A 21052-nucleotide genomic window follows, 5' to 3' on the forward strand; every position below is an offset into this window, starting at 1 on the left:
ATTATGTTAGGGAACAATAATTTGTCAGTGATTACCTGGCTGAGAAAATGGGAAAAGCACTGATCTAATTAATAAAACACAGAGGCTCCAGTATTTCTAATACCACACTCTATAAACATTTTCTTTCTGAAATTCTAACATTTTTTTTTCCAATTACCGTAACTTTCAATAGGGACCTCTGTTGAAGACTAGCAAAATTTTTTATAGACAGAGTAGAATAAATTTTAACTGGAAATCAGTATATTGGAAGGAAAACATCTCATCAAATTGCCATTTCCTCAAGAGGAATTTTAATGCAAGTAGACAATTATGGCAGAGCGAAGTTCCTTAAATGTCAACAATTCACCCAAATCAACTCATACAGAGAACTATATGCTATAAATGCTTACAGTAGCCTTTTTTGAGCCCTCAAGGACACCTCTGAATTGTTATATTGATTGAATTTCTACAGGATCACAAGATTATTTTCTCTTTAATGTCACCGACAGATTAACTGTGGGGTCTGAAAGTGAAATAAGCCTTGAATAGTTTCACTCTGGAAGTTAACACTAGATAGTACATAGACTATATAGATCACTGCACCTCATTTGAACCACAATCACTGAATGCAACAGATAACTGATTAATAATCAACTGAAGAAGTTTCCATTATCTTAATTCATCCAATAAATACGTGGAAATACGGAATTGTTAACAGGAGCAATCACTTTCAAAAATGTGTCTGAGAATAAAGAAGTACTCACCAATATAAAGTGATGAATCTCTCTTCCGTACATGGTCATCGATATAGGAGACTCCGAGTGGTTGAATGGGAGTTGCTCCCGCCCCAATGATAACCTGTGCCACAATAACCAGGACATACATCATGTTTGTCGTTTCTGTTTCTGCGCACGTTTTTAGATTCTTCTCCACTTCGATCTGCTCTTCCTCCAAGGAAAGGTTGGCCAGGCAGGTGTCTTTCACCACTGATCTATCCACCTGCTTGTATTGATACTGATGGCTTAGGAACTCGGGTAATGCACAGAATAAAGACCCTATGGCCATTATGATTCCACCACAGCCTATCAATCGTGGCCTATGACCCTTGCCACCGAAGTAGCTCACCAGCAATATTATCATGAGGTTTCCAATCTCAAAGCTGCTTGCAATCACTCCCAGTTCAGTGCTGTGTAGGTCAAATCGCTTCTCAAGCGTTGTTAGAATACTGACCTGTGAAACACATGAGAAAAGCACTGTCAGTATTTTAAAAGGCAACAACCTGATTTAAAACTTATGTGCACCAAGGCTTACGTCCATTTCACTGAACCCTCTTGTGGTTGTAAACAGTCATCTTCATCAATAATTATATGTGACAGAATGAAAGAGTATTGCTTATAGTTACCATATCGTCATGATACTCTGCTAGAAATTTGCAGACGCCGAGCTCAAATCCCATTACAGTGCTGGAAATTAATCATGAGAGAACTGCTATATTATTTTGCCTGTGCTTCAAGGTGCTTTGAAGTGAAATGTCAGAACCAGAATCAAGTTTAATATCACTGGCACATGCCGCAAAATTCGTTGTCTTTGAGACACCAGTACAATGTAATACATACTAATAGAGAAAAAACTGTGAATTACATACTGTATGTATTAAATAGTTAAATTTAAGAAGTAGTGTACAAAATAAAAGTTTTAAAGAAGTAGTGAGGTATTGTTCATGGGTACAATATCCATTCAGAAATCTGATTTCAGAGGGGAAGAAGCTGTTCCTGGATCATTGAGTGTGTGCCTTCAGGCTCCTGTACCTCCTCCCTGTTGGTAGCAATGAGAAGAGGGCATGTCCTAGGCGAAGGGGGTCCTTAGTGATAGATGCCACCTTTTTGAGGCACCACTCCTTTTCAGATGTCTTGGATACAATGGAGTAGGACAAAGATGGCATTTGTCCTACTGTTAAAAAAATGAAATCTTACATGTGTTCTCTCCTGTTCTTGCAAGTAAAATGTGCAAAGGTTTGATCGTCGTTCACACAGTGCAAATCATCGTCTCAGTAATACTATCTACCAATAAATGTAAAGACATCTTGACAAAACAGGAACCCAATTAACAACTTATATATCTTTTCTGTCAATTGTGAAAGAATCAATAAAAATAACTGGGCAAAGATGTGAACTTGTTACTTAGAACGAAGAGCTAACCAACAGACTTCAAATCACAGATAAACCACTAACTTCATGATTTTGTAATTAAAATAAGTCAAAATGTGAGGGTACCTAGGGTCAAATCCATGATAAGGACTTGCTGACACCTGACATTACACCTGAACTCATTAAAGGAATGAGATAAGGGAAATGGTTGGCAAACAGGCTGTACTTCCGAACTATGGTCAAGAACATCACTTCAAAATACCTTTCACAGTCAGAGGAGAAACCATCAAAACCAAATCAAGTCAAGAGCTATCCAGAAGTGAGCTTTCGCAAGACATGTGAAGAGGAAGGATTTCCCCTCCCAAGTGATGTTGGTGTCAACTCTGCCCCTGCAACATCCAGCTGCCTGATGCAAGTTGGTAAACTGAATGACCATTTTATGCTGTTGGTGTAGCTGTAAAAATAATGTATTATAACCAAGTCTCATTCATAAATTTGTCAGTTTCACCAATAGTCATGCTGTCAGCCAACTGAGCTCAAAAAACTGACACTAAAATGTTATTGTCAATAATTCTCAATATTTATTTTTTATTTAGAGATACAGCACATCTGGTCAAATTACACTCACATGTCCAATGAGCTACTAAACCATATGACTTTAGAATGTGTGAGGAAACCAGAGCAGCACACAAAGAAAACCCATGTGGTCACGGGGAGAACATACAAACTCCTTACAGACTGCGGTGGAATTGAACCCAGGTCATTGGTGCTGTAGTAACGTTTACGACTAACTGCCTTCCTACTGTGACACCCCCCGCCCCCGCAATATGTTCACTTCAGGATGAGATGTTTAGATGCTCATAAAACATGCTAAAAACTTCTTTTATTTTATAGTTAGGAATTTTTTAGAAGGCCGGGAAGAACTCAGCAGGTCAGGCAGCATCTGTGGAGGAAAATGAACAATCGATGTTTTGAGCTGAACACGGGAAATCTGCAGATGCTAGAAATCCAAAGCAACACACACAAACTGCTGGAGGAACTCAGCCGGCCAGGCAGCATCTATGAAAAAGAGTAAACAGTTGATGAGACCATTTATCAGGAATGGAAACAAAAGTGGGTGTGGCGGGGGGGGAGAAGAATGTCCTTCTGAAGGGTCTCGGCCCAAAACTCTTTTTCATAGATGCTGCCTGGCCCGCTGAGTTTCTTCAGCATTTTGTGTGTGTTGCTTTTGATGGTTTGACAGGACTCAAAAGGAAAGTGACAGAAGCCAGAATAAAAAGGGGTGGGGGAGGGGGGGGAAGGAACACAACCTGGCATGTGATAAGTGAAACCAGCTGAGGCGGAGGTAGGTGAGTAGTGGGAGGGGGAGATGAAAGGAAATGATGAGAGAAGCTAGGAGCATTTACTTAGTATATTAGTACAGTCATTTACAGTTGCTAAGAGTTACAACTTCAGCACTTACATAAAAAACACTAATATTCGACATGAAAGGTTTTCTTTGAAAGAATAAGAGTGTTTTTTTGGCAATTTAAGAGTGGCGTGATGTAAATATGGTGAGGCTGAGGCCTATATTACCCTCTATTAAACAGATGAACTATCTTGAGCCAAAGACCCTAAAACCACTTGAAACAGATGAAAATGCATTGAAATTACAGTTCCCTCAAGCAACATAAATCCTACAAAACAGGATAGAAGCACCACATCAAAAAAAAAGAGACAAACTACCCAACATTATCATTGTCTTATCAATATATTGATGATTCTTGAGAACGTACTAGCTGCAACTGCTTGAAGTTCTCAATGTCAGACAACTCAAAAGGAGACTTCAGTAACCCGAGAGTGTGGGCAGGAATTAAATTTAACCACTTTTTGGAGGGACATTGAACAGAACTGCATTCTGGCATCTGTACATAGGTGCATATGTTGTGCTCCGTAATAACTCGGAAGTGGGGCTTGCCCGTGCAATCACTAATGGCCTGTTGGAACCCAGGAAACTACATGAAACTACTTTTTTTATTTATTTACTTTTTTTTTTAAGTAAACTCTGTGAAGAGATCATTCAAGTTTAACTAAAATTCTGGATCAGTAAGTGGCTCCTAGCACCTCATTACAAATGAATTGTCCTAAAGGAAGACTTCTTGAGTTATTACCCTAAAAGTTTCACATAAACAATCGTGAGGTTCTGATTAAAAAGATACATTCTTTCCTTGAAGGCGGCCTGCTACACTGCCAAAAGGAAATTAGTTAGCTCATTTGCAATAGAGGAACCAATAAAAATATAATAAGAAGTTAGAATTCGGAGCACCCTTTGTAACCTGGATAAACATGAAAGAATCCTTAAGAATATCAATAACAATAAAATTCACAATTAATATTTGTGATGTTAATTTTGACAAAGAAGATAAGAGAGTTAGTCATCTTCCTCAGAGGAGCAGTCTGGAAATGTTTTGGACACCTCCAGCCCAACTTTCTCTTCCCTCCAACGTTTTAACCCTCAGTGACAGGGACCTCATTCTCAACTACTTCATGCGACTACATGCTCACCATACTTAATGAGTACTGCTTTTGATCACAATCCAATTCCAATCCCAGAGAAGGCTCACCCTCCTCAAAAGCCTGCTCGGCTTTGTTTCACTTTTTGCATTGCAATGAATTACTTGTATTCAGGAAGGAAATATGCCCAAGTTTAAGATTTTCAATAATGTCCAAAAAAAACAGACCAGGAACATGGTACAGCTTCAGCCATGGTGCAGTTTACACAAAGTGATTCCTGAATCAGAGGGCATGTGCAATTATGAGAGGTTGGACAAACTGGGTTTCGTCTGGAACGCCAATGGCTGAGGTAAGATATGACTATGGGAGGCATAGAATAACAGACAGTACCTTTATCCCACGGTTCAAATGTCTATTACCAGAGGCCACGCATTTAAGGTGAGAGGGGATAATTTCGAGATGTGTGGGGCAAGATTCTTATACAAGCGATGATGGATGCCTAGAATGCACTGCCTGGGGTGGTGATAGAGGCAGTTACGACGGTCTTTTAGGAAATGTGCAGATAGGCATATTTTTGAGGAAAAGAGAAGGATATGGACATTGTGCAGGTAGACAAATTAGTTTAGTTAGCCATTTGATTACTAATTTACTTGGTTGGGCACAACATTGTGGCCTAACCCTGTGCTGTACTGGTCTATGTTCTTTGCTATAGATATACAACAGAATGGTTAGGACATCAACTGAGGTTAGTGAAAAAGGTAGAATGTTAGATGTTCCAAAAAAAGTTGTTCACTAACTGTCACAAGACTGGCCTGCTATGTATTCCTAACATTTTTTAATTATACTTTCAGCAATTCCGGCTTTTCAGATTCAAGATGATTCTGGAATTCCCACCCTCTGGCAAAGAGCCAGACTTTCAGGAAATGAGGCTTGGACATTCAACCCAAAATGATGCAACTTGCACTTCCTGCAATCACCACCACCCTGCTGGGATTTCAAGATTACTATTTGCATTTGGCTCAAAACAGATTTTTAAGAATATATTTCAAGGTCTTTTTAAATCTACAGATAATTCTCAGAGTTGCCCCATAATGTCACTTTATCAGTACGATGTTGAAGCTTCGATTGATAGTCTTCATAAATATAGATTCAATATTGTTCCAAAATGCAATTAACTCAATATCAAAGTTATATTCCTAAAACACTTGTAAAATCTCTGGCATACTTGCTCAGAATGTCTGTTTACAGTTGTTATTATTATTCCCCTTTCAAAGCTAACTGTGTTTTCAGGTCTAAATTTATTTAATCTACTTCAAATATTTTATATATTATTACAATAATTGTTCAATTTGTCTGTACCAACTAACTTTGCCCATTCAGTACGGCCCATTTTAACTTAAAACAGCTGCCTTGTAAAGTGTCACACTAACTATTATGCCACCCCTCCCATCTTCCCACAGTGCCTTACACTCGTGTTTGTTAGAACACGAGCTGTACAATATTGCGCCAGAACAAATGGATCCACACACTGGAGCTGGCTATCAGTCCTCCATCAGCAACAAGAGGCCGTTGATCACGTTAACGTGTCCCAGGCTTCTGTGCCTACTCACTGCGCCGGGTGCAAGTTGCACACACATCTGACCTCTCACTCTTTTGCTGCACTCATTATCAAGCAAAAGGGTGTTCCCTCCATAATTGAAGTGGAAAGCTGGATACACTTTGAAATTGTCATTACCCATCAGCTTTAGAGCAGTCATACAGCAAGGAACCATTCCGATGTATGGGATCACGAATCTTCATTTAACAGTTAAGATCAGGGAAGAGTTTTTGTATATTTTTCTTAGTTTCAATTACATAAAGTTTTAAGTTTGTTTTTTTATTTAAGTTTTAATTGATTGCAATCAGTTTCATGGGCTATATGATTTTTTTCATTCAATCATATAAATAGATGTTTAATGATTCTGTTTCTTTCAATACCGTCTAATAATCAGAAACATTTGAAAAAAGCAGAGGCCTTCTGACAGTACAGAGGTCTGGGCACCATATGACTGCAAAAAGCTTAGTACAACCACTGGACATCACAAGAGGCAGGCATGAGGTACAGGCTCTGTCACCCAACCCAGTGTGTTCCTATGAAATTCCACCTTAAACTACCATCCTCCGCATTCGCCAAACGCAATTTTGAGATGATTAAAGCAGTGCCAATGAATATATTGAAATATATTACCACAAGACACAGATGAAAGAATACATTACAACAATTCCTGTGAAGTACGCTCATTGATCTAGATGACTGAGGTTATTCAAATTTTTCAAAGAGGAGGAGGCAATAGCTCAGACAGATCTGCACCTGGAGTTGTGTGAATTCATGCCAAGCCAACAGTATAATTTCAGTATAAGGTTTCCATACATTTGCCTGAAGTTTCTCTCTACATTTTAAGTGGAAATTTTAGCAAATATTAACACATATTCCATGGAGTAATATTTTAGCCTGTTTCTTTTTCCTTTCCTCATCTCTTTTTTTTCCAGCAAAAATTTTTTTAGCAAATTCTGAATCATTTCACTAGGAGTTTGAGGAGATACTTATAGTCATCAAATTTCTACAGATGTACAGTGGAGAACATTCTAGCTGGTCACGGGAGCCACTGCACCGGATCAGAAAATGCTGCAGAGGGCCGTAAGCTCAGCCAGCTCCATCATGGGCACTAGCCTCCCCACGGTGGACGACATCTGCAAAAGGCAATGCTTCAAAAAGGCAGAACCCACTATTAAGGACCTCTATCGCCCAGGACACACCCTCTTCTCATTGTTGCTATCAAAGAGGAGGGACAGGAGTGTGAAGCCACAATCTCAACATTTAAGGAACAGCTTTTCCCCCTCCATAATCAGAGCCATTGTGAGCCTCAGTTTTTGCACTACATTTTATTCTATCAGTGATGATATGCTGTGTCATATTAAAGGGGGTGAATACTCATGCAATCAAATATTTTATGTTTTATATTTGCAGGTACAGAAGTCTCCAGGTTAAGAATGCCCAACTTACGGACAACTCGTACTTACGAACGGACTGCCATAAAGCCTGTTATAGTAAAAATTTGAAAACATTGTGCGGCTTCAGCGGTTCGTTGGCTCGAGGAAGGAGAACGCCGTCTGCCATTTTAAGTCAGATCACGTTGCCGTTAACACTGTGCTGAGTGTGTAACTTTGTATTTGGCTTAAATTTTTTTCTTATTTACTCTTGTAACCCCATGCCCCCAAAGCCTAAATCCGATGCAAGTGCTGGTGATGCATCAAAGAAAAGGAAAACGATCATGATTGAAAATAAAGTGGAAATAATTCTTCTTATTATTATGATATACTGTATTATTATGTTTAAGATGTTTTAGTGTATTTGAAAGTGTTTCTTAAGTGTCTTACATGCATAGAAAGATAAAATATACACTATATACTAAGACAAACATTTGACTAACTGACGCTAAATAAGGACTGTATATACCTGTTCCAACTTATCTACAAATTCGCCTTAAAGACAGACTTAGGAACGGATCTCATCGTAACCTGGGGACTGCCTGTAACTTAGACCAGTTTGTAGAAATTTGTTTTCACTTTGACACATAAGAATTTTTTCTAGTGATCTGTGTCAAAAAAGCCAAATTAAATCCACTGTGATTCAATGTTATACAACAATAAAACCTGAAAACTTCCAGGGACTGGGGTGGAGTGAATACTTTATATAGACACTAAATATACCGGCAATGAGTGTCTTCTGTCTGCACTCACAGAACCTGTGAAACTGATTTCACACAAGTGCTCATGAATCAGATTCTCAGAAGTCAGCGGGGACGTAGCATTACTTCAAGGAGGCATTGTCTACATTCTTGAATCAATTTTTCTGTCTGCCTGAATCTCACGACATATGCCAATGATAATAAACCTGATTCTGATTCATCAGAAATAGTGAGTAAGCTTCTGAATTAATTCGGCAAGTGATGGGGCATGTTTTGGTCATAGCACAGAGGAGAGAATAGAGTCTGGAGTAAGTTATATCTTTAATTAATGAAAGGAAAGTACAGTAGGTTCTATTGTGTGTATTCCCCAGCTAACAACATCTACCACACCCAGTCTAGGCCAGCACTGACAGCACTCCAAAACATGTTCTCTAGATGTACAGTTAGGGACTTTTAACTACTTGAGTCAATATTTCCAGTTTTAGTGTATGTCTTGGACAAAGATAAGCATTGAAGGCTTCTTACAGGGAAAAAAAAGTGGTGTTGGAAAAGAATGGGGAAGGAATTTCAGAGCATAGGGCGTTGCCAGTTGAAGGCACAGTCATCAACAGTAGAATGATTAAATTTAGTGATGACCAGAATTTAGAATGCAGCGGGAGATTTATAAGGCTGTAGATGTTTATAGAGGCAAGAACATGGTGACATTTTCAATTAAGGATGGGAATTTTAATATCAAGTTATTGCTTATCCAGAAGGCAGTCAGTCAGCAAGCTCTGAGGTGGATGGGTGAGTTTAAGGTTTTTGATTCAAGTTTCAAGGTTTTGACTTATCTCAAAACTACAAGAAGTGAAAACTAGGAGAGCAGTGGGATAAAAACAGAAAATGCTAGAAATACCGACTAGGTCAGGGAGCAACTGGGAATGGAGAGGCGTGGCTAACATTTCAATTGATGACCTTTCACCTGAATTGGGAACATTTTGAAAGAAACAAATTTCAAGATGCAAAGAAAGGGGAGTGAAGAAGGAAAAGGGGGGGGGGAGATTGGAGAGATTAAGTGACAGAATGGAATAGTATTGCAAAGTGCAAAAGGATAATAACAGGACAAGTAAATTGTATCTGTCATCACTTCTGAGCAATGGTAATATTTGCTGCCTTCATTTCAGATTTCTGGTGGTGTTTTGTTTCTGTGTCCATGCTTCAGGACAGTTAAGTCCAGAAGTAAAGAGGCACAGCTGAGGGGTTACAACTGCAGATGAACTAAGGCCTGAGAGAGTCCACCACAGGGTCAACCCTTCCCACCAATGAGGACATCTTCAAAAGGTAGCAGCTCACGAAGGACATCACTGAGGACACTCACCATTTGGGACTTACCCCCTTCTCATTACTACCATTGAGGAGGAGGTACAGGAGCCTGAAAACCCATTTACAATGATTCAGAAGCTGCTAATTTCATGCCTTTCCACTGTACTGCTGCCACAAAACATTACATTTCAGGTCAGATAAGGCAGCGGTAACAAACCTGATTCTGATTCTGGTCATGATGGAGATCAAAACAAGCTGCTTTAGCAACAGCACGGAATTGTGGATGGAGTTATCTAGATTCCAAGCAATCCAGATGACCTCAAACTGTGGTCAGGAGGAAGGACAGTGACAGTGACTAGGGAATGGTTTGTTAGAAGAAGCAAAGGTAACTGTAGTTATTGGTAGATGGAAATTTATGAGAGTACTGGATACTAGGAAATATGTCCAAAAAGTAAGTGAAAGAAGCAGAAATAATAGAAGTTTCATAGCAACACACCACAGCAAAATCCTAATCCATGTAAATGTACACAGCGAATAAAGTTGACCCTTGAAATGAAAATGGTGTGCTTGTGGATGATGCCACAACGTGCAGAGCTGTAAAGCACACAAAAAGGCTGTTCGACCCACACTACCATGCCAACAAAGATGCCTATTCAAGTTCATATCATTTCACAGCACTTGCCCCATTTCCCCATAAGCCAGGGGTTCCCATCCTTTTTTATGCCATTATCTGAGGGGTCCGTGGACCCCAATTTGGGAACCCCTGCTGTAAACTCTTGTCATCCATATAGCCGTCCACATACATCTCAAATGTAGCTAAATGTACCACTCCTCAACCACTTCCTCTGGCAGCTGGTTCCATACATAGTATCTATCAACCACCAGGTTTTCACTCCGGTTCTTATCAAACCTTTCACTGCTAACCTTATACCTAGTAATGTTAAAAGGCCTGAACCTAAACAATTCAGGCCTTTTAACATTTTTGATTCCCCAAAACCCGTAAAGAAGACAGCTCACCTAATCAATGCATAATACTCCACGAATGGCCTTACCAACCTCCTGTACAATCAGTGATTCAGTTATTCGGTGACCTAACAGATGAAGGCCAGCATGCCAAAGCCTTCTTCATTGCCCTGTCTATCTGTAACTCCACTTTAATAAGACCATAAGATACAGGAGCAGAAGTAGGCCATTCGTCCCATCGAGCCTGCTCCGCCATTCAGTCATGGGCTGATCCAATTCTTGCAGTCATCCCCACTCCCCTGCCATACCCTTTGATGTCCTGGCTAATCAAGAACCTATCTAACTCTGCCTTAAATGCACCCAATTACTTAGCCTCCACAGCCACTCGTGGCAATAAATTCCACAGGTTTACCACCCTCTGACTAAAGCAATTTCTCAGCATCTCTGTTCGAAATGGACGTCCTTCAATCCTGAAGTTGCGCCCTCTTGTCCTAGACTCCCTTACCATAGGAAATAACTTTGCCATATCTAATCTGTTCAGGCCTTTTAACATTTGGATTCTTTCTATGAGATCCCCCCTCATTCTCCTGAACTCCAGGGAATAGAGCCCAAGAGCTGCCAGAACTATGCTCCTGTTCCCCACGGTTACTCTGTACTACAACAGTACCCAGACCCTTCTGTTCAATGCAGAAGTCTGACTGTAACTTAATTTATTCTTCTAAAGTGTAACACTTAACACTTAATGTGAATAAAATTCCTTTTGCCATTCCTCAGACCACTCACCCAGCTGATCAAGATCACGCTGCAATTCTTGAATCCTCTTTATTGTCTACAACATGGACTGTTTTAAGTCAAGGTCAAAGTCAGCACAGAAGCAGGCCCTTTGGCCCATTCAGTTCATGCCAAACCATTTAAACTGCCTAGTTCCATTGACCGGCACCGGATCATAGTCCTCCATACTCTTCCCATCCATGTACATACATATCCAAACTTCTCTTGAATATTGAAATCGTAATGGCATACACCACTTACACTGGTAACTAATTCCACACTCTCACCACTCTCTGAGTGAAGAAGTTTCCCCTCGTGTTCTCCATAAACATTTTACCTTTCACTCTTAACCCATTACCTCTAATAGTAGGCTGACCCAACCTCAGTGGTAAAAGCCTGCTTGCATTTACCTTATTTATGCCCCTCATAATTTAGAACACCTCTGTCAAATCTTCAACATTCCAGGGAATAAACTTCTAATTTATTCCAATCTTTCTTTATAACTCAGGCCCTCCAGTCCCAGCAACATCTTGTAAATTTTCTCTGTATTCTTTAAATCTTATTTACATCTTCCCTGTAGATAGGTGACCAAAACTGCACGCAATTCTCCAGATTAGGCATCACCAATGTCTTATACAACTTCAAACATAACATCCCAACTCCTGGACTCAATACTTTGATTTATGAAGGCCAATGTGCCAAAAGCCTTCTTAATGACTCTATCTGCCTGTCACACATGTTCAATGAATTACGAACATGTATTCCCAGATCCCTTTGTTCTACCACACTCCTCAGTGCCCTACCGCTTACTGTGTAAGACCCCACCCTGGTTAGTCCTCCCAAAGTGCAACACCTCAAATTTTACCATCATGTAAACTTAACAAACATTCTTTGCGTATTCTCATTAATATAGATGACAAATAATAAATATTGCAGCACCAACCCCTGGGGCACATCGCTGTTTCTGAGACTGGAGGTCTGGACCAATCTTCCACCATCACCATTTCCTACCATCCAGCTATTTCTGAATCCATGTCGCTTGCTCTTTGTGGATGTCATATGATCTAACCTTCCTGAGCCATCTACCAGGCACAGCCATATCAGAAGCCTGACTGAATTCCACATATACTACATCTACTGCCCTCTGCTTGCCAACCTTCCTAATTATTTCATCAAAAAACTCAATCAAGTTTATAAGACAAGATCTGCCTGAGACAAATCCATGTTGGTTACCCCTAATCAACCCCTGCCTGTCTAAACATATCTATATGCCTCAGAATGATTCAAAGTTTCTCAGGAGATTGTATTCTGTTTTACAAGAGTGAAGACGTCACATGCTTATTTGCACAACATGGTTTGATTTATAGGTCTTCAATTTCTGTGTTCAGATAGCAGACCATAAATAATGCAAGTGGTTAGAATTTAACAAGGCATCATTTAGACACAGCGCTAACTCCAGATTAATCGTGTGTTACCCCACGATTATTCTACAACAAGAATGAAATGTAAAAATAGCCATCTGACTCAAAAAAATATTCTTCTTTCTCCTGCTGCAATTTGTAGGAATAATATTATTACTTTTGCAGCTTAAAGTGAAATCAGGAAGTGACAAGATCAAATACATATTCATTAATTTGTTCTCCGCTCCACCTAATGTTTCAGGAACTTGGGAAAGTCGATGTTGGAGTCGACAGATGGTTTTACAGGCTGTGTATGAGAAAAGATAGAAGCATCAAGGAGGAAGCAGTCCAAGAGGATGATATGGTACAGTTAAAACAACACCTTTCAATAAACAGTATTGGGCTGGAAATTGCAGGCATGTGCCAACAATTCATCAATGGTTTTTGATAAGACACAAGCGATTCTGCAGATGCTGGAAATCTTGAGTATCACACACATTCCACAGGAAACAGTGCAGCATCTATGGAGGGGAATAAGTAGTCAGTGTTTTGGGCTCAGACCCTTCGTCAGGATCTTCATCATCAACTTTTATTTCCCTCCATGATACTGCCTGACTTGCTGAGTTGCTCCAGCATTTTGTGTGTGTTCCGTGTCTGGCTACAATGACATTTACTGGGATAAATACCATTATGTGTCTCTGAACAGACCATGAATCCATGAGCATTAACTTGCTTCTTGCTCTTTTTGCATTACTTATTTATGTTTCATTCCTTTTTGTAGCTTAGTTTTTAAAAATGTATTTCACTGTACCACTGCCACAAACAACACATTTCACAAACATATGTCAGTGACAATCAGCCTGATTCTGATCATGTTGCAATTCTCACACACGTGGCAAACTCAAATTTTGTCATCTTACTTCACCTAACAACCTTCTAACATGAAATGCTCCGGGGAATTCAATGACATACGACATACCTGTTTCCAATTTTCCAGAGAATACACCGAGGAATCTGCCTGCTGAACCAATTTCAGGTTATACGTGGTGCAGACACAGTTCAGCGGATGACAATGGCTGTGAGTGACCCAGATAAGAGCAAGGTAATATACAATTCCTTGCTGAGTTGCTTAAATATTAAACTGTTAAATGTGTTTACATTTTTAGGTATTAATATTTAATCATTTTCAAACAGGAATGAATAGTCCACTGATGCTTTAAATTCTTTTTCGATGTTTCTGAACCTCAAAGACATTCAGAGATACTCAAAGCACTTGTTAGGTTTGAAAGCTGTTTAAGCCTGGGCAGGAGGCTTCAAGTTTCTCAAACATTTCTGACAGTAGGACTTGTTTGGGCCATGTACATGATGCTTGTTTGGGCCATGTCCATGATGCTTGTTTGGGCCATGTCCATGATGCTTGATCATAACTATATTACATTGAACAAGTCCCTGAGTCTAAATAGGACAGCTCCACCTTTGATTGGGACAGTTCTGGGCTGCAAATCAACACTCTTGGATCAAGAAAATGTAGTAGCCCATTGCTAACAGCAAGTGTTAAAGCAATCTGTTGCAGACGTTATTTGGAGGGAGTTTGCTAAGACTTTAGGAAAATAAACTTCCTTGATGCTCTTGTCTTGGCAGTCACGTTGGCCATGATTTATATCTTTATTGCTTCCATTGGATAGCATTCAAACAAAGGAACTCTGGCCAGCAAAAACTAAGATCATCAGTAGCATTGACGAGAGGCGAATAAAGCCAGAAATCCAACCATCAACTTTTCCTCGATTTTTGGATCAGCTCCACCTCACACAGTGAATTCACCAGCTGAGGTCATGTCCCCTGGGACATGGCTTTGTTATTGCTGGAAATTCCAGGGTAACCAGTAGGGTACGTGGCATGAACAAGCACATCATGGATTCCTTAAAGTCATAATCTAAAAATATAACCACTTTCAGATAAATTATTCCCTACAAACCAAAATAAAGAAGTCAGAAGCCTTTACATTTTAACTCAAGGGTGTGCAAATGCTGTTTTCGGACAAGTTGATTTGAATTACAAAACAGGGTGCATAGTTGGTTGTAAGCACGAGAGGGGTAAAACCAGTTTACTTTTAACTATTAAGTAAAATATTGAACAATACATAAAGGACAAAATTTACTGCCAGTGTGTCATCACTAGGTAGCACTGTGGGTGCTTGAATGAGGGGAGATCTCATTGAAACCTATTGAATATTGAAAGGCCTCGATACAGTGGGCATGGAGAGGATGCTTCCTACAGTGGGGGTACAGCCTCAGAATATGAGAACATCTCTTAAAAACAAAGATGAGGAGGAGTTTCTTTACTCAGAGGGCAGTGAATCTAGACTTCATCGCCACTGACGGCTGTGAAGACCAAGTCATTGAGTCTAGCTAAAGCAGAGTTTGATAGGTTCTTGATTCGTCAGGGTGTCAAAAGTTACAGGGAAAAAGCAGGAGAATCAGTTGAGAAGGATAATAAATCATGGTGAAATGGTGGAGTAGGCTCGATGAGCCAAATAGCCTAATTCTACTCCTACAGATTATGGTCTTCTAGCATTCACAGTGTTTAGTGGTGCATGAATAAATGGCGTAATCTAAATTTGATATTTAAAATGGCACTAATACTCAGTTCAACGTGCAGTGTGCCACAAAGGAAACAACTCTTACATTTAAGAGTCATATTGCACAGAAAAAAAGTCTTTTAGCACAACCGGCCCATGCTGATCAAGATTCCCGTCTAAGCTGGCTCCATTTGCCCATCTTTGGCCCACATCCCTCTAAACCAGAGTTTCCCAACCTTTCTTTTAAGCCGTGGATCCCGACCCCGTGAACTGGGGGGGGGGGGTCCATGAACCCCAGGTTGAGAACTAAACCATTACTAATCATGAACCTGTCCAAGTTTCTTTGAATGAAAAAAAAATTAGTAGTTAAAAAAATGATACAAATACAGGTTTAGTACCTCTTATCCAAAACGCTTAGGGCTGGAAGTGTTTCTGATTTCACATTTTTTCCTATTTTGGAATATATAATGAGATTGCTTGAGAATGTCATCATCTATGTGCTATCGGTAAGCAGTCTTTGTCTAATACTTGTTCAGCACACATATCTACTTAATTAAAATTATTACATATCATTAATGTAATTAAAATATAATGTATGCAGGATAACAAAGGCAGCTCAGCAGCATTGGGAGAATACCTGAATCAGCTGCTGACCAACAACAAATAATGGAAGGCTTTCAGTCCCCACCTACGATGCCATGTTTTGGTTAAAAGATAAGAGTACATTGTATTTGTATCTTACTTTGTTTTAGTGGTGTAGTTACATTTTTATAAAAACAATCAACATTGTAGACTTGTTCTAGTGTAAGATTTTCATCAGTGACAATCTTGGCAAACACATCAATGAATTTCTCTGCTGCTTCACGATCAGTAAACGCTTTAAAAATTTAATGCCGTGACTTTTCTTAAGTTTCTGCAACCAGCCCGCTGAATATTCTAACTACCTCAAATTTTCAGTCTGTCATGATAGATTTCCGTTTGTCTCATGATCAGCAAACCATTCAGTGGCATATTTTCAAACTGATACCGACGAATCCACTCTTTCAATACACAACCGAGATCCTCATTTTGGGCTTTATGCAGTGTTTTTCCAATTGTCATTAACTTCTGTTCATTACATATATGAGATCACTTTTCATAATTGTCTGTGGTGTGCAGAGCACTGAGCATTGTCTGGGAACCTTCCCTAGCATCTTGTGCAATTGTCCATTTGTGACATCAAATTTCCAATTTTGGAGATGTTCAGATTTTGGATTTTCAGATAAGGAGCACTCAACCTATATCAGCTTCAATATCATCGGCACATGTCATGAAATTTGTTGTTTTGCAGCAGCAGTACATCGCAGTAAGTACAAACTATAAATTACAATAAGAAATTATATACATAACACTAACTTATATAGAGAACACTTTTCATACAATGTAGTTCAAAGTGCTTTACTGTGAGATAAAGTGCAAACATGAAAATAAAAGACAAAAAGATGTTAATTAAAGCAAGGTTAAATAAATATGTTTTGAACTAGCATTTGAAAATCTCAACTGTCGGCTCCATCTTGTGTACTAGCCTACAAACTACCCAGGACATCTTCAGGGAGCAGTGTCTCAGAAAGGCAGCGTCCATTATTAGGGACCTCCAGCACCCAGGGCATGCCCTTTTCTCACTGTTACCATCAGGTAGGAGGTACAGAAGCCTGAAGGCACACACTCAGCAATTCAGGAACAGCTTCTTCCCTTCTGCCATCCGATTCCTAAATGCATATTGAACCTGTAAGCACTACCTCACTTTTTTAATATATACTATTTCTGTTTTTGCATGATTTATAATCTATTCAATATATATATACTATAATTGATTTACTTATTTATTATTACTATTTTCATCTTCTAAATTATGTATTGCATTGGACTGCTGCTGCTAAGTTAACAAATTTCACAACACATGCCGGTTATGATAAAAATGATTCTAATTCTGAGTCTGCATTCCTTATAGTTTTAAGCACTGAATTCTACCGTTTAGGAGTGTAGCTCAGAAAGATGACCTGCCTGCCAACTATCTTTTGAGGGAGGCTGTTTAATATATAATTAAGTAGTGCAAAAAGAGCCAAAAGATAGTGCGGTATTGCTCATGGGTTAGTTTATTGTTCATTTAGAAATATGATGGCAGAGGGAAAGAAGCTGTTCTTAAAGCATTCACCCCACATTAAGAGCAACGATTGCACAGTAGATAGTTTAGGAAACATCACATGTAGAAGTTTATATTGCATATAGCATAAGAAAGACCATGGATTGAAATAATGGGAAGCCTTGGTGGGGAAGGCCAACAAGCGAGAGCTGTAGGGTTGACTATGAAAGATATGTGCCAGTGTTTAAGATTTGGAGAAGGTTGAGTTTCAAGACAAAGGGTTGAGATGTTAGGGATCGGCAGATCTACAGAGTGAGTGACAAAGGATGTTAGGTTGCCATTCACAGAAGTACGGTGGGGGTGAAGTCAATGGTAGAAGTTGACAAGGTGTAGAGTTAAAAAGTAATGCTTGAGACACTCAGAAATACAGCTGAGTGAACTGGTAAAGGGGAGGGGGAGCAACAGAGCAGACAGAAGAAGGGGAATACACACGAGAAATTCTGCAGGTGCTGGAAATCCAGAGCATCACACACACACAAAATGTTGGCGGAACTCGGCAGGTCAGTCAACCTCTACGGAAGTGGATAAGCAGTCGAAGCTTCAAGCCGAGACCCTTCTTCCGGAAGAAGGGTCATTCATCTCCGTCAGGTCGCGACTTTAGCTGGGGGCAATGGGGCCCTTTTAAATAGGAAAGGTCGGTACCGGTGTAACAGCCAAAGTACCGACGGAGATGACTAAACTTATGCCAACAGCTGTGGCAGTTTCAATGGAGGGCAGAGATGGGATTTTGGCATTATCTCCCAATCCCCAGACTTCCTCGATTCTGCAGCGGTAACGGGGAGGGTATCAACAGCGGGGATTCGAAGTGGTCAGCAGTCCAAGTGGAGAATTTTCTGGGACCTATCCATTGTTTTCCATAAATGTCAAGCTTGGATAGATCCGAAAGGCAGGGCGTTGAATTGGCAGCCAATCCCGGAATACGGTAAAGGATCGCCAAATGTGCCCGCGCTTAAACCATTGCGAGAAACAACTATCACGGCGCAGCCAACTTCGCTTCACCTGGGCGGTACCGCTGCTAACTTTATCATCTCGGTTCGGTTGGGCCGAGACTGCCGGGAGGTGTAAAAATCTCAGGAGAGCGGCACGACTACTTTTGGGCATCTTTAGTCTCGCTTCAAATTCGTGGAGCATGTATGTCTCTCTAATTTGGCAACTTTCATTAAAACAAACCAGCTGCGGTCGGGGAGAATCTCCCGCTCCTTCCCCATTCTATGTTTACAGTTTAGTGACCGCGCCGCCGTCATCTGCACCTCATACCCGTGTCTAGCCTCTCGACTTGTAACTGAAACTGCCCAGCTACGGAAAGGGCCATCAACCGGACACGCCGCGATGCCAGGTCGAAACTGCAGGATCGCACCGGCTAACGGAAATTATGGAGGATCTGCGCAGGATGTCACGGCCTCCGATATATAAACAGAAGACGTGGAGATACCTAGGGGGTCAAGCAGCACCTGTGGAAGGTCGATGACATTTCAGAACAACTTTTTTTTAAATAGAAACTGAGTGGGAGTTATCAAACAAATGAAATTCATTAGCCCACAGACTGTCATCCAAAGCAACCGCACTCTTCCCTTTCACGCAGCTCCCGGGGGCATGCTGCCGGTCGATACTTACTAAATACGCGCCGCTGATACCCTGCGTCAGCATCAGCAAGCACTCGGCGACGAGAAATGTTCGGATATCCGAGAAGTAGGACATGCGGGGGCTCCCGGCCGCCGATCGCCCGCTGTCCCTCTCAATGCTCATCCCGGTGCCGACTTGCAGAAGTTGTCAATTGAACAGGAAGGCTCGGGCGGAGAAGAGTGCAGAAGCCGGTACGGGTACGTCTCCACCAGAGAGCCACACCCGCCAGGCTCGCCAGCCGCAGGTTCAGTCGCTGCCTCCGAGACGACGTGAGAGTGGAGAGGCGATGGGAGCCAGACAGAGCGAGAGGTGGCAAACCAAGGGAAGTTAAAGGGAGGGGGGGTACTGTGTGTCAGAGTAGGAGAGGTTTTGAGTTAATGAGTGACACTAGGTGTGCAAAATGAAGAATACACCGAGTGAGAGTGAGAACGGGTTTCAGGCGGACTGCGGGTGACGGGGCTAATATGAGGGGGGTTACGGTGGAAGAGACTTGAGGGAAAAAGGAGTTATATATGTGCGGAGGGAGGGTGCCTGAGAAAGGGTGTGTCTTTGAGGGCGAGAAAATAAGGGGAGGGTTCTAAGAGAGTGAGCGCGTGGGAGGGAGAGGATTGCGAGGGAGATGCCTCACGATGTGACGGGCAAGGTGGAGTGAACTCGTGTGTGTGTGTTTTGGAGAAGAGTGCCCGTGGCAGAGAGGGCAGTCCCCTCCGAAGTCAGAGAAAGAGAGAAGCAAGTCTGTATCAGTGTGAGAAAGCCAGCACAGTATGACTGGGAGGGTATGTACGAGCAGGAGGGAATGAACGCGGGGACGGGGGTGCGCAATACAAGAAGCAGCAATTAGTGACTAACGCAGCGACTCTGTGAAGGAAGTATATGAACGGTGGATCGGGGTGGGTGCATGCGATAATGTCAGACTGTGAGGAAGACTTAACGATGAGAGGCTACGAGAGTTACAGGAAGGCACAGCAGGGTAAGATGTGCGTGTGAGAGAGTGGACGCCTTGACGGATGAGTAGATGTGTGATTGGGTGTGACAGAGTGCGAGACTAAAGGGTGTTGTGTTTGAAACTGAGAGGTTATTGGGTATTAGGGGGTGGGGGGGTCACTGTAGATAAAAGAGCTGAAAGCATGCGAAGTGAGAAAGGAAACGATGCTGGAGGGAGACGCACTGCGAGAGAGGGACTATGGGAGAGGAGGAGGGCCGGTAAAGATCGTATGAGAGGGAGAGCGCTACGCAAGAGGCAGAGACTGTGTGGGAGAGCGTGTAAGAGAACGCTATACGAGCTGTCTCCTTGCGCCAGAATGTCAGCAGGAACGAAACAGACGCGGAATCCGCGGCAAAGTGCTTTTCACACGAACTTTCCCGGTCTCTGCTTATCTCACAGAGAGGACCCTAGCATCCTGGGCCAAAACAAAACTTATCTCAAGTCGTAGCAGTTTGTTTTATTTTAAAGTTCCTGTCCTAGTCACGGTCCTGAAGGAAGATCAACTCCGCCTCGCTCTCCACGGATGCTGCCCGATCTGCTATGTGCTTCAAGCATGTTCCAGTCTCTTACGTTAAGAGGCTGCTGATTCGAGCTTACGGCTGTCAATCGTGGAGCTCCGAGCTGCCAGCGTCCATTGCACTGAATCTGATCGTCCCCTCTGAATCCCGAGGGTGACCGAATGCGGTGCGGTCGCCCCCGTTGAACCAAACACACTTTTGGATGACTCTGTGCCCGACACGATCCGTAGCTTGAAACTGGCACTGAGCTGAAGTCTCTAACAACTAACTTTGCAATAGGCTTGCCGGTGAACTGACCACAAGTTGTCCCGGTTACTGTCCGTGGGTTTGCAAAGACTGTACAGCTCGGACCCGTTCAACCCCCGAAATGCATTTGATTCGTT

The 21052-nt window shown here is 41.4% G+C and overlaps 1 protein-coding gene across 1 annotated transcript in view; it reads right to left on the reverse strand.

Annotated features, from left to right (window-relative positions):
* LOC134357260 (solute carrier organic anion transporter family member 3A1-like) overlaps positions 1-19295 on the reverse strand; it is a 315218-nt gene extending 295923 nt beyond the window's left edge. The window contains exons 1-2 of the mRNA XM_063068602.1: positions 19158-19295; positions 744-1209 (exon numbers count right to left, since the gene is read on the reverse strand). Coding sequence (XP_062924672.1) covers positions 744-1209; positions 19158-19289 — 598 coding nt within the window. The 5' untranslated portion in view covers positions 19290-19295. The remainder of the gene's footprint in view (positions 1-743; positions 1210-19157) is intronic.
* Between the last annotated feature and the right edge of the window lie 1757 nt (positions 19296-21052).

This window comes from Mobula hypostoma, chromosome 16 (genome assembly GCF_963921235.1).
Source record: "Mobula hypostoma chromosome 16, sMobHyp1.1, whole genome shotgun sequence".
NCBI lineage: Eukaryota > Metazoa > Chordata > Chondrichthyes > Myliobatiformes > Myliobatidae > Mobula > Mobula hypostoma.